We start from the raw sequence: 15,364 nt of genomic DNA on the forward strand, positions 1-15,364 counted from the left end.
AGAGGGATGAGCAATTTTTGGCATAAAATACAAAAGAATAATTCCCTGGGCTCTTCTACGCTTCATCACATTTCCAGATAAGGTTGAGTGAAAATGGATAGCTAGAGTTATATTTTGAGGAATTTGGAAAGCAGCTTTGGTAGACAGAATTCCCAAGGTGTCCCCAAGATTCTCACCCCCAAGGACAAGATAATCTCTTCTATAATCTCTTGTATAATTTGCTGCCCTTGAGTGTGTGACGGGCCTCTGAACTGAATGGGATATCACCCCATGAATTTGTTAAGTTTTGTGGAAAAATAAATGATTGAAACATAATCAGGGTCTTTAATCACTTAACATTCAGTTAATTACAAGGGAGATTTTGCTTGAAGGGTCTGATGTAATCACGTAAGCCTTAGTAGAAGGAGGTGCTACAGATAGTCTCCTCCTGGCCTTGAAGAAGTAAATTTGTGAGGTAGGAGCCCACCAGACAAGTGCCTGGGGTGCCTCTGGGAGCTGAGACTGGATCTTGACCAACAGCCAGCAAAAAAGTAGGGCCCGCAGTCATAAAGCCATAAAGAAATGAGTTCTGCCAAAACAAGTAATCTTGGAAAAAAAATTATGTGCCTCAGATCAGTCACAGCAGTGGCCTACACCTTGATTTCAGCCCAGACTGGAAGACCGTGAGCAGAAGACTCACTTATACTATGCTCTGACCCACAACTGCTTGTGCTTTCATCGCTTTTTACTTTCTGCTCTTCTCTACTGGTTCATTTTTTATGATGAACATGTACCATTTTCACCATCACAGTAGAGTCCTCACTCTTAACAAAATGAATGCTTTAGGAATGACTCTACTCTCTCAGTCATATCATAGGTCTTAACAGTCAATGGAAAGAAAAATTGTCAATGAACCCAAATAACTGAAGGCTGTAAATGTATCTGAAAGAGAAGATGCTTTTCAAGACAAGCAACAAGAAAGCAGATTTATACCAGGCTGAACAAAGATAAAAAGACACTAGGAACAAGCTTTTGTAAGGGAAGTTTATGATACGAGGCTAAACTATAAAGATAAGACTTTCAGATCAAGCATCATTTTAAAGGAAAATCAAATTCCTCAAACTTAATTTTTTTAACAATACAGTAGTCAATTCATTTATTCCTTGCTAGACTTTCCTATTAGCTAATAAATTAGTCTAAAACTCTACCACTGGGCTTCCCTGGTGGTGCAGTGTTTGAGAGTCCGCCTGCAGATGCAGGGGACACAGGTTCGTGCCCAGGTCCAGGAGGATCCTACATGCCATGGAGCAGCTGGGCCCATGAGCCATGGCCACTGGGCCTGCGCATCCGGAACCTGTGTTTCACAATGGGAGGGGCCACAGCGGTGAGAGGCCCACGTACAGCAAAAAAAAAAAAAAAAAAAAAAAAAAAAAACAAACTCTACCACTACTCGTCTCATATTAAATAATCCATAGATGATGTCTGTACGTACTTCTTTAATTGATTTATTCAAGTTAATTTAATTCTGCATAAATTGAATCAAATATTTGATTAGATTTTATTTTGTCACAGCAGGAATTGAGGATATCTTGATTCATGAGTTAAATGAAGTCCATTTTTTTTTTTTTTTTTTTTTTAGAGAGTGGGAGAGCCAGAACGAATAATAAGTAAATAATACTTTTCAGTTAGTGGTAAGATTTATGAGGAAAATAGTGTAATGGGACATAAGATAAATAAGCAAATGGTAGCATCCCAAGTGGTAATAAGTGCTATGGAAAAATCCAAAACTTGGAAGACAGATGTGTATTGTGTGTGTCAGGGGTAGATGGGGAAGAAAGCATGCGTGTTTATGTGAGAGGAAGCTATGGGAGTGTCTGGTATATCCCGTCATCACTGAGGAAGAAACTCAACTCAGTTTCAAACATACACAAAATATCAAGCAGTTATTTGATGGATAAAAGTTGTCACATTATCAGATGAGAATGTCCCTATCATAAAGGTGAAACAGTGAAGTGTAGCCATTTTTAAAACGTGGATTTTAGTTTTGACAAATTTTAACAATATTTCAGTTCTAAAATTTTAAAAGCTTAAAAGAACAATAGAATTACCAGACAAAATGTGTCTGTCAAATAAAAATATTAAAATGAAGAAAACATATAATTAATATACCTTATCTCTAAAAATTTTTTTACAGAACTATTTACTAGAAATGAATTTAATTTTTCTGTGGGCAAGTTATCAACTCCAGGTTTTTGTGCAGAACTTCAAATTTTTGATAATTTTAATGAATTAACTTAAGAATCATGGCAGCGTTTCTAAGCCATATTTCACTGACAATAATTTTTGAAACAAATTCAGTAACTAAGATAAAACAAAATATAAAAGAATTGGAAGAACATCTAGTGCTTTTATTTGAGGGCTTGTGGTGATATTTTCCCTAAGAAAGAAAAGATTTCATCAACTGTTACAAATGCCTAAGCAAGATATATGTTTTATAGGCACATGCAGTGTAAGTCATGACCATCGGGGGAGGGGGAATTCTTTGTAACTTCTTGGATGTCCACTCTCACATTTTACCTCTAATATATATATTGTTCTTCACAATAGTCGAAAGTATATGCTTTTCAAATATGTTCTATAATTTACTGCAAGTTGTGTAGTCTTGAAAAATTTACTTTTCTCCAATGAGCTTCATATTTCTCATTTATATAATCAGTAAAGCAATATTTTTCTAAATACTTTAAAAACATGTTGAACTCTGCATGGTATGTGAATACTAAGAAAAGTATTTCATCTGAAATTAAAACAATAAACCAACATGAGATTTTTTTTTTAAAGAAATTTAACCACTGTATATTTTAAGCATTTCCTTTATCATGACGACACAGATATAGATATGACGAAGTGTCTTTAGGGGCTTAAACTATAGTAGAAAGAAGCAGATGCATTTAGAATTCGAGCACCTTTAAGTCTCATAGGTGCTTTGACAGAAATAGTAACATTTGGGGAAGAAAGTAAGGAGGGATGAACTTTCCCTGAGGGATTAAGGAATTCTTTGGTGAGGGACGTGAGTGACAGCCATGTTAAAGAACAGGAAAAAAAAAATAATAGAAATGCTCATGTAGGGCAGTGACTTCTATGCAGAAGGAAGAATAGCACAGCATCTTCCGTAGAAATTGCAATGAGTTTGGGGTGGTTGGAATGTAGTAGGTGAATGTGTATGCGCGTATGGGTGTGTGTGTGTGTGTGTCTGTGTGTCTGTGTATGAAGAAGATGATAATAGAAAATATACTATTTGCTCTTTATCTTACTAGTGATAGGTGTCAGAAACAGATTAGGAGTGAGAGTAAAATAAATAGATTTAGGTTTCAACCATTCACTCTTAAAGTAAATGGATGAACATAAGGTGTGTGGCTCAGAAAATAGCCATTACAGTGGTGGAAAAGAGTAACAGTGATGGTTGTAAGTCAACCCATGAAGAGGAGAAAGAGGGAAATTTTAATCCAAGTTCAGAAGGAATCAGTGATCAGGCTTCCCGTCCTATTCGGAAAGGGGAGTTCATGGTAATGGAAGCAGCATAAGAATAAGCCTAGATTTCTGCTTTAAGGAACTGGAGAGGAAGTAGGGTCTTAACCAGGAAGAAGAAAATGTGAGCAGGTACGCTTTGGTTAGGAGAAGACAAGAAATTCAGCTTTGGACATTTTGAGTGTGAAAAGACTAACACACACAAGTTAGAAATGTCTGCAAGGCAGTAAACAATGTTCATTGGTTATGCCAACTTGGGGTCTAGTTGAGAGTTGATGAGACTAGGGAAGTGAGATGTTTAAAAAGAAGATGAAGATAAATATTTACAAAACCAGGAGCATAATATTTACAGAAACAAACACCACGTATTTTTCTTTGAAATTTTCATGTTTGTATGACTAAAACAGGAATATTTTAAACAATAAATTGAGGTGTATACTTGGTTATATAAAACAAGGTATTCCTAATTTTATTTTTATTTTTTGAGTTATTCAAAAATTAACCACATGATGGTGCTATGCTACCATATCATTTCATGTGAATTCACTCCCTTGCCATTTGAGATGTCAAAAAGAAAGTGAGTTTCAGTGACTAATGGGACATAAACAAAACTGTCCAATGAGACCAGTTGAGTTTAGCCTATTTATTTAAAATTCTGGTGAGGAATAAAATATTTTATTGCTTCTGTTTTTAAGGAAAAATAAACTAATTCACCTTGGATTCACTGTGATCACAGTTATGGTTATTTGAAATGAAATTATATTACCAAGAAACAGCAAAATATTAAGGATTTTTTTAATTCCAAAAAAGTCTTACTTATTTTAAAATAAATAGGAAATCACTTTACCATTCTTTATTTTAAATAGATGTTATCATTACTTGTTAGTCCAGATAGATATTTTGTAGAAATAGCACATAACTGGCTTAAAAATTATTCAAGACATTAAAATTGTTCATTTGTACAATTTAAGTATTCATCCCACTATTTAATTGCCTAAATTTCTTAATCAGTAACAAGAAAACCACAGTGTGCCTATAAATAAACATGTATTTTCCGTTCTTGAATGTTTTTAACTCATGTAACTTTATATTTATATCCAATAAGTATATATTTATTCTCACTTACCAGTAGGAAATAAAAACTATTGATTAAAAATGTATTTCATTTAGCTTTTCACATAAGAATGATATTGCTGAATTTAAAATACTTTATTTTCTTAATTTAAATGTAACCTATCACCTATTTTTTAGATGTGACAAAAATTTTTTAAGTTATACTACCCTGATTTTGTTATTGTTTCTATTGCTATAATACTTAACAACATATAGGGCACTTTTTATTTGTTCATTCTTTCCTCAGTGCAATAGGTCGCAATTATAAAGTAAGAATTGTTTCTTTTTTTAAAAAAAATCTTATGCCTTGTAGAGATATATAAAGTTGCATAATGTTATTCTAAATTCAAAGTGACACAGTGAAATGGCATTCTGTCACAGTGCTCATAAACTGAATCCAAGTTGAGGTTTAAAAGAAATAAAATAAAAGTGCCTTTTTTTCATTCTTCTCAGCTCATACAAACATGACCATGATTTTTATACATGTACACCCTCCCTCCATGCAGAAAGAAGAGAGGAGGGGAAATGGTGAAGGGAAAGTAAATACAAATTTTGGAAATGAAACTATAATGAGAATATGTGCTTCAGAGAATATTAAGCATTTTCATTTATGTTTTAAGTGAGCTTAAAAAAGAAAAACGCTCTTAAAACAAAGAATATCATTATATTCAAAAACAGATACATATTCAAATGTAGAGTATATATTTTTTAGACTTTCTAGATGCATGTAATATACTTAAAAACATAATTTCTGTATGAATTAGGTTTTACATCAAAACTTTTCATTGCAATTCTATACTGAGATATTGCAGGGAGAAGCTTCCAAAGAGTAATTTTAAGATCATTATGGTACCGAAATACTGCTGTTGATATTTACATACATATTTATGATTTTACATCTAATTCTTCTGGGACTCTAAATAAGTTCAAGATAAAGTCTTCTGAGAACTCTCTGAACATATGCATAAATAGCCCTATAATACAGTGTTCGCTCAAAAAAATCTAAAGAACTGTAGGCCAACAGGTACATGAAAAGATGCTCAACATCACTAATCATCAGCGAAATGTTAATCAAAACCACAATGAGACATCACCTCATATATGCTACATTGGCTATTATCAAAAAGACAAAAAATGAGTGTTGGAGAGGATGTGAGGAAAAAGGAATCTTTGTGCACTGTTGGCGGAAGTATAAACTGGTGTAGCTATTATGAAAAACAGTATGGAGTTTCCTCAGAAAGTTAAAAATATAACTGCTGTGTGATCCAGCAATTTCATTTCTGGGTATTTACCCAAAGAAAACAAACAACAACAGCAACAACAAACACTAACTTAAAAAGACATATGCAACCCCATGCTCATTGCAGCATTATTTACAATAGCCAAGATACGGAAGCAACCCAAATATCCGTTGAGAGATGAATGGATAAAGAAAATGTGGTATATACAGTCATCCTTTGGTATCGACGGGAGATTGGCTCCAGGACCCCTGCAGATATCAAAATCCAAGCATGCTCAAATTCCTTATATAAAATGAAGTGGTATTTGCATATAACCTATGCACAGCCTTCTATATGTTTTAAATATTTTCTAGATTACTTGTAACACCTAATACAAGTAAATGCTATGTAGATAGTTGCCAGTGTGCAGCAACTTCAAGTTTTGCCTTTTGGAACTTTCTGAAATTTTTTTCCCCCAATATTTTCCATCCACAGTTGATTGAATCCTTGGATGTGGAACCTAGAGATATAGAGATACAGAATAAAATCTTGCCACTTATGACAACATAGATTGACCTTGAAGGCATTATGCTAAGTGAAATAAGTCAGACAGGGAAATACATCACATGATTTCATTTATATATGAAATCTAAAACAAGAGACAAAAACATAAATAAAAAAAGAAAAGAAAAAACAGGCTCATAGATTACAGAGAATAGATTGGTGGTTGCCAGAAGTGGGGTTTGGGTGGGGGGTGAAATGAGTGAAGAGTGTCAACAGGTACAAACTTACAGTTATAAAGTAAATAAGTCATGGGGATGTAAGATACTATATGGGGACTACAAGTTAATAATACTGTATTACATATCTGAATGTTGCAAAAAGAGTAAATCTTAGAAATTCTCATCACAAGAAAAAAATTGTAACTATGTGTGGTGATGGACGTTAACTAGACTTACTGTGGTGATCTTTTGAAATATATAAAATTTTGAATTATTATGTTGCACCTGAAACTAATATAATTTTTTGTGTTAATTATACCTCAATAAAAATACAGAATCTACACTATTTCAATTAATTTTGAGTTTTTCATGGGCTTTATTGAACAGAATATTTCCTCATTGTTTTATTTTTAGAAAAACATGCTGCCATATTTATTCAAGTCATATATCTATATTTGTATGTGAGCACGCACGCACACACACACACACACACACTTACTCAAAATAATACATACACCAGATATGTAGATAGGTAGATAGATAAATAGATAATTTCAAAATTTTGTTACAAAAATGTTCCCCTGAGTTATATTTTTAAAGATTTATAAATGTAGTCTGTAGGTTGCAATTTTCTTTTCTAACAGAATAAGAAGTTAGCTGGTATGGATTGCCTCTGGTGTCTCCTTATTTAGAGAGTAAAACAAATTAGAATGCTAAAAACAAATCTATTCAAATGTTTGATGTAACTTACCCGACGTTAAGAATATTTATAAAAATATGCTTGGGCCGTTCCTTTAAAATCTAGCCAGAATCTCACCATTACTCACAATTTTCATTGCTATAAAGATCAGGGACCATATCTCCATCATTGGTTTCCTGGATTAATTCTATAGTCTCTTAACTGGTCTGTTTATGTCCTTACTCCCTAGTCATTATTCGCCTCAGAAAAGTCAGCGTATCCTGGCTTTACCAAGGGTAATGGTAATTTAGATAGAAGCTTGCCACGGTCTTCTGGTATCATGATTTAATTCAAGTCCTTTGCTTGGCCTGCAAGGATCTCCATGATGGGACATTCGTTGGCATATTTGACCTCATCTCCAGCCACGGCCTCTCCATTCACTGTACTCAGTCCCACTGGCCTCCTTGCCTGGTACACTCCCATTTCAGGGATTTTGCAATTGCTGCTCAATCTTTCTGGAACACACATCACTCAGATACCATATGGCTCATCTTTCGATTCCTTCAGGTCTCTGCTGAAATTTCATCCTTACACAAAAGTATTTTCTGACTACCTCACTGTAGGATAGCCACCACCTTCTAAATTGCTTATTTTTACCCTGCTTTGTGTTTTTCAAACTTAAATTTAACGCTGACAGTGCTTTTAAATTTACTTATTGTCTAACTTCCCCAGTTGAACAGTAGCTGCTTTAGCAGAGTGAGTGTGTCTGTTTCCTTCACTGCCCCCCAGAGTCCAGAATGGGTTAGGATTTAGTGGCTGTCGCATCAATGTTCGGTGAATGAAGGAGTGAATTTTACTTATGGACCCTGAGCTTTATTTAGATAACAAATTTTATGCTAGCAAAACGGGCAACGGTTATTTATCCACTGCAGGAGGCAAAATATATGTATTTATAAACATACATGTATATATATATATATATATATATATATATATATATATATATATATATATATATATATATATTTACTTTGAGATATACTTTCCAGACTATTTTATACATTATGTAAATACATTTTAATAAAGGTATGCTATAATTTCACAAATCTCACTTTTGATCTAGTTAAAAACTAGAAAATTTTCAAAAAATAACAAAATGAATACAAAATAAATAAGACTCTTTCACTCTTTATGACATCTCCATACACTAAAAAGGCAGAAGATATATTCTTCTTGCTTTACTGATTATGCATAATACGTATTTACGAAAAGTTGATTTATATAACTAAGTCATTACTTTCAATGTTTAATCCACTTTGACATAGTAATATAAAGGTCTATAGTTAGCACACTACTCCTTTTTCAATTGTGTTAAAAAGTAAAAAAGAATGTCATATATTTTCCCAGATTGACACTTAGACATTGATTATTTATTGGCATAGATGGTAAATAAGTGTAAATCAATACAAAATATAAAATCCTATGTGTAAATATAAAATACATTCATTGTATCTCTGTAAATATAAATTAATAGAAATATATATATTATACACAATGTAACTCTTTTGTACCTCAATTTTACTTTGTAAATATATTTAATTTCAAACTTAAATTTTATGAATCATTGATATAAAATATTTTCTACTATTTCTCATATTACTAAGAGAATTTATATTTGTTTAATATGAATTAATATCTTTATACCTTTTAAGCCTGTTATATATTGAGATCATTTTTTTAAAAATGTGACAAGATTTTAAGGGGTTTGTTACTGAATAGAAAAAAGAAAAACAAACAAAACGACAACAAAATAATAATGGACTAAAAATGTAACACAATTTTTTTTTTCTAGGTATACTCTGAAAATTTAGCATAAATGAAAAATTTTGCTGAATGGGACCATGTGATTAAATTAATTTCTAGACAAAGCACAATTTTACTGCAATAGTAGGAATTAAAATATGATATATCATCTATATGAAAACTGTTTCTTTTCAGGATTATTTTTATTACCACATATGTTGTTTCTTTGATAAAATTCAGAGTTCCTGAACAAATATGGAAACAGCAGCATGATTAATGGACTGAATGCGAAAACACTTCTTGCAGGTTAAAATAATCACAAGTATCAAAATTAAATGTGTATGGTATACCAGCTTTTGGCATAAATAGAGTGCACTTTGCTATAATAGGGAGAGGGGAAAACTGTGCTAATTTAAATGAAGTTCACTTTTTTGCCTGAGCTGTATTATTGGAAATTGCTATAGTTTACCTCATTGTTATCAAAATAATCTACACACCCCAAATACAGTCATGATTTTTCTCTTTCACATTTGCATTCTCCTTCTTCATGTCCATGCCTGACAAAAAACAAACTACATACACTGAGATAAGGATTCATTTCCAATATTTTGAGTTTTGCTCTCCATCCTCTTTTGTATAAAACAGTTTAACATTACTCGAGGGCTTCCCACCACATTCCAGCTTTTTGTACTCTCCCTCCTTCTCATTAATTTTTCTGTTCACTTCCCTTGCCATAGCCCCTCAAACTCAGCTCTACCCATTCTCATTTCGTCCACTTGCCAGTAGCAGTGCTCGCCCATATCAGAATTCCTCCAGTCTGAGGTCCAGGCTCAAAAACAATGTGTGAATTAGATGTTTATATTCTCAGAAAAGTAATAAAAGGGTCAAGACCAAGCCTGGTGTGCATAGAGTTTATTTCTAGATCTTATTTTTAAATTAACCTTTCCGTCTGAGTTGATAACATTAAAAACTTAAATTAAAATTAGCCTCTGGTAAGAATTTTTTAAGGATTTAAGCAAATTAATAGGCTTAATTTTTTCAACATAAAATATATAACTGGTGAATCACAGAATAAAAATGTCTCTGGGAGTGAATACTTCATAGTCACCTGGTCTTTTTTTAATTTAAAATATTGGTCATTGAAGGAAAATTAAAATTTCTGTCATTTTCAAGTTTTAGTCTTTCTGTTCATTAATTTTTATTGAGTAATCTACTTTGAAAATGGTGTCTATGTACCTTTTTCAATTTGAGGACTCCTTCTTGTGTATTCTCATCTGTGACGATGTCAAACAAATTTCCCCCATCTCCTGGAACAATACTGTATTCAATTTCCGCATTTTGTCCAAAATCAGGATCCACAGCTCTTATTCTTCCAATAGCTGAGCCAATAGGGGAAGACTCAGGAACTTTCAGATGGAAAATGCCTGATAAGATATATATAATTTTTGTATACAGTGGAGTTAGTAAAGTGCATAATAAGATTACCAGCCTTGAAAATATAGTCTACAGAAAATAAATCAACTCTAAAACATAATAGTGCAAAATTGAAAGGCAATTTGCTGTCCAGTTAAAGATTGTAATTAAGAGTAATAATTTCACTTTTCACTTCAATAGATTCTGTTGTAGAATTTCAATTGGTCATTATAAACAGTAGAAAGTGTTAAATTAAAATTACTGTGAAGAAATATTTTACATACTAACATCATCTAAGTGTAACCAGTATGAAATGTGAAGGTGGGAATACTCATGAAATAAACTGATACTAATGCAAAAGAATCCAGGATACAAGACACGATTAAAAAGATACATAGATAGATGATAGATGGATACATAGATAGAAGACAAATATTTAGATACTTATAGAAAAATAAGGCTATGTGTCCTAACATACAAAAATATAAAACATATATATAAATGAATATTATAATAGATGAACTATTTCCTCAATAAGTATAAATCATTAAACTAAAAATTACTTGTAAAATGATAAGTGTATATATATATATATATATATATATATTTATATCTATGTATTAAATATATGTACATATATTTAATCTATAATGGGTTTAAGTATAGTATACTACAGTCTAATATTCAACTTACACTTAGTACATTTTTAGTAGATTCCCTTCCAGGTACATTTACACACTTTTAAAGTCAGGATATAAAGTTCTATCTCCCAATTTTTTAACGTTAAGGAAAAAAAGACAAGTAAAATGCTTATTGTGTACCACCAGGTGGAGCAACAACATTACTATAAATTTGATAGTGAGTCAGAAAAACCTATAAAAATCTCTATCTATATAAAATATAATAGAATCAAGAAAAATTATGGCATCCCACAAAATTGAAAATATATACATTGTTTAAAAGAGTTTACAAAATTCTGTAAGGTATAACATGAAGAAAAAAATATGGGCTATTTTACTGATATCTCACCAATATAAATATTAATAGGTTAAACAGCAGTCTGTTTAAATCAAAAAATGGAGTGAAAGAAAATAGGAGGAAATGAAAATACTAAAGCAAAACTAAACACAAAACTATAAAGTTGAAATTAATATTGACACCAATTTAAGCTTCTGTTAGTAGATTTTGGATCCTACTTTCCCGTGAGTAAAGCAACCAAGGTAATTAATTTGATTTGAAATTCTAGTTACATTTATAGCAATTAAATTAAGAAGGTTTTAATATGTTTCTTGGATGCTGAAGTTCATTCAACAAGCTACATTACAGTATTACAATTGTTTCCTTTGAGATATGAGAAAAAATAATCATTCACATTTTATGGAAATTCTGCCAAATAGTCTATTCTTTATTCCCAGTTATTTTTAGAGATCTATTGTTGTTTCACAACCGGTTACACAATTTTCCAATTTCATTAGCCCAGGAAGCACTTATATCTTGCCATCTGACTTTCTACCACCCGCCTCCAAAAAGAATATCTACCTTTTGTTCCTATAATGTTAAAATCAGCCTTATTTATATCCATCCAATGGACATTACCTCAACGGGACATATAATATATTTAGTCTAGAGAGAGCTAAGTATTTACCTAAAATTGTTTTTTTTTTCCATGTAATAGACAGAAAATACATTTTACAGTGGTATAAAATACTTGCTTAATTAGTTAACTTAATAGTTAATTAACAGTATAGCTGCCTCTGAACAAGATATGAGAAATCTCTCCAAAAGAGAAAATGTAAATGTTAAATAAATAAATAGATACCAAATAAAAATACTTCAAGTGGCAACAATGGAGTGTTATGTAGTCATTATAAAATAATTTTGGTCGAAGAATTCATATTTATCTGTCAAACTAGCAACTTTTCATAGACTATAATTATGCTTCATTAAGCTTTATTCCCTAAACACTTAAGAGAGTGGTTATCCGATAGAGTTGTCCAATGTTTGTGAACTTTAAGCAGGGTTTGAAATTGAGACAACATGAACAAAGAAAAAGAATAAAATTATGGGTTACATTGTATACCCATTGACTCCAAAAAAGGTAAAGACAGATATCCAAGGGGAATTTGTCTGAGTTCAAATAGCCATGATTAGTAAGCAGTACATAATGTGGCTTTTGTAACCTAGTTTCTAGAAAGCATGTCTTTCACAATAGCCATATTAAACCCTGATCCTTCTGAAGCACTCCTGAGATATTAGCAAACAGAAGGATGCCTGAATTCCTGTTTAATGTGTCAAGAAAGCATGTGACACAGTTATATAAAGTTGTACTAAATTTCTCAGTGACAAATTCTAAAGAAAGAGGACAAGTCATAGATCATGTGAAGTATTTTTTATTTCCTTTTTTCTTCCTTTCTTAGCACCTATGATTTATCAGAGATGTGTCTACAACTTTTGTGTCTCATTGTGTGATTGTGATATTGAAATGAAGAAACACCCAAAGCCTTGAATCTATAGTGTGATCTGTCATGGTCTAAACTAACAGTACATCAGTAAGTGTTAGGAAAGTTCTTGAATTTTTCCAAATAGAGCAGTGGAGGTCTATGTTGGAAAATAAATGCTTCTCTAACAGGATATTTAGTTAGGAAACATGACTAAAACTTACTGAAGACATAGCTGGCAGAGTTTTGAGAGAGATAGGGAGCTGTCAAGTGTAGTTGATTTCAAGTTAAAAACATAGCCAAGCAGTGCATGATGGTGATGGTGTTGCATCACTGGGGAAAGGGGAGGGTTGGATGGAATCTTTAGGAAAATATGGGCATCTAACGTAAAAGCTTGGAAAATTTCTGCTTAATTTATCCAAGCTATTCAGGAGCAACTTTAGGTTCCATGTTAGGTATATGAGTTTGCTTTTCATTTAAACATTTAAAAGTAAAAATAATAGAATCAAAAAATCAAGGGAAATAACCTAGTCTGGTATCATCACTTAGGCTTATGGTTAGTGAAGGTGAAAAGTTTAGCCAGAATTGAGACCTTTCAATGTCAGAAAAAAATTTAAACTCTGAGAGGCTAGCTAAAGGACATCAGATAATACAGAGTATCGATGAAAGACTATATGCCTTTTCAAGACTATAGGCTGAGATATGACTTTTATGTTTTATAAAAGAACATTTTATGAGGCTAATAACAATAAATGTGAAGACAGCCATACTTTGCAATCCTCTATCAATATAAGTTGAATAGCAGTTTTAGAAAAAGTTGTCAGCATGTAGTTTGTTTGCAAAATTCATAATTATCTAACAGCATTGGAAAACTTGTCATTAAATTGAAATATTAGTCTTGTCCTAAAAAGATGGACTTAATAACATTCCACTAACATGCCCTACTAAAATTAAGATATAATAGAAGTAAAACAGTGTTTTTCACTTACATCTGTTTTCTACATTGAGGTTTTAGTGTACATAAAACAAGCACATAGAAAGCACTGAATTTTCTGTTCTTTGCATAACAGATATACATTGTAGTAAGATGGAAGACACATTCATTAAGACAAGCATTTCTCAGTAAAACATTGTAGTTGACAATAAAGTCTACAGAACATGGAACAAGTCATAGAAACTATGCATCAGTCTTGTCAGATTGTTTAAGTTCTGTCATTTTATTTCCAATGACTTGACATTTATCATTTCTAGAAACTCAACAGCATAAAGCTAGGGTCATTAAGATTAATTCAAAACTGAAGTAATTCTTCACCTGTGCCCAAGTTGGATCACTTATGATGTACTATGTAATTACACTGCCATCATTTTCTGGGCATCCTACTTTTGACTCATATGAAACATCTTAATGGCACTACCTCTACAACACACATTAAGATTGAAGACAGATGATAAGAAATTATTCACAGAGTCAATAAGAATATATACTTACATAGTTATCAAATATGCATGCTAGGCTTAACAAAAATAACCATGTTCCCATAGAAAAGGAGAAAACTGCATGTAGTGAACTAAGGTAGAATTATAGTGATCAAATTCTCTAGCTTCTTACAGATAATGTGCCCTGTTAATTCCAAAGGTAAAAGTATCTGTTACTTAATTATAGGCTAAGTGGGCATCCTTTAAGTAACTAATGCTACTCAAAAAATTATACTTTGATTATTAAAACTTGCACTGCATGTGTGCGTGTGCATGTGTGCACATTCATTAATATCTAAGGACAAAGGATATATATTTCCCTTCCTTTTTCTTTGAGAAAATTTCCAAGTATTGATGAAAACACCAAAAGATATATATTTACTCAACAAAATACAAATTAATATGTTACAGTTTAATCAGAAATAAATACTATAGGACCTGAATAAATACATTAAATGAATGAATAAATTATACAGTACTGTGACAACATTCAGCCATAAGAATAGAAAATAAAAAGAAGATGGAATAATCCATTACAAATTCTCTTTTGAAATACATTTTATTTTATGCTTATAGTAATAACTAATCTAAAGTTACTGAAAAACAATACATAAGAAGTCAATGTTCAGATGCACATAAAACATATTTATATGTAACAAATAACTAAGTTGGAGGTAATTAGGCCTAAGTAGAAATTATTTCAAATTGATAAGAATGTTAAATATTTTTAAGAACTTGAAAGCATATACTTGAGACCACTTAAGGAGATGATTACTTGAAATATTACATTTCAACTTTAGAAAATAGAGAGGAGAAACAAGATGGCAGAGTAGAAAGGACTTAAACTCATGTCATCGTTTGGGCACACCAAAAGTACAACTACTTACAGAGCAACTATCTATGAGAACAACCTAAAGTCTTACAGAAAAGATTTTCTGAAACTAAAGATATAAAGAAGGGACCACGACAAGATGGGTAGAAGGGGAGGAGATGGGT

The 15,364-nt window shown here is 31.9% G+C and overlaps 1 protein-coding gene across 2 annotated transcripts in view; it reads right to left on the reverse strand.

Annotated features, from left to right (window-relative positions):
- The window catches only part of CDH12 (cadherin 12), a gene marked incomplete at its 3' end in the record, with an annotated part of 276,138 nt that overhangs the window by 44,614 nt on the left and 216,160 nt on the right, over positions 1-15,364 (reverse strand). For both annotated transcript variants that reach the window (XM_081233542.1, XM_081233541.1), the window contains one exon: positions 10,278-10,465. In XM_081233542.1, the coding sequence (XP_081089668.1) occupies positions 10,278-10,465 (188 nt within the window). The remainder of the gene's footprint in view (positions 1-10,277; positions 10,466-15,364) is intronic.

This window comes from Mesoplodon bidens, assembly GCF_964165515.1.
Source record: "Mesoplodon bidens genome assembly, chromosome: 4".
Classification (NCBI taxonomy): Eukaryota; Metazoa; Chordata; class Mammalia; order Artiodactyla; family Ziphiidae; genus Mesoplodon; species Mesoplodon bidens.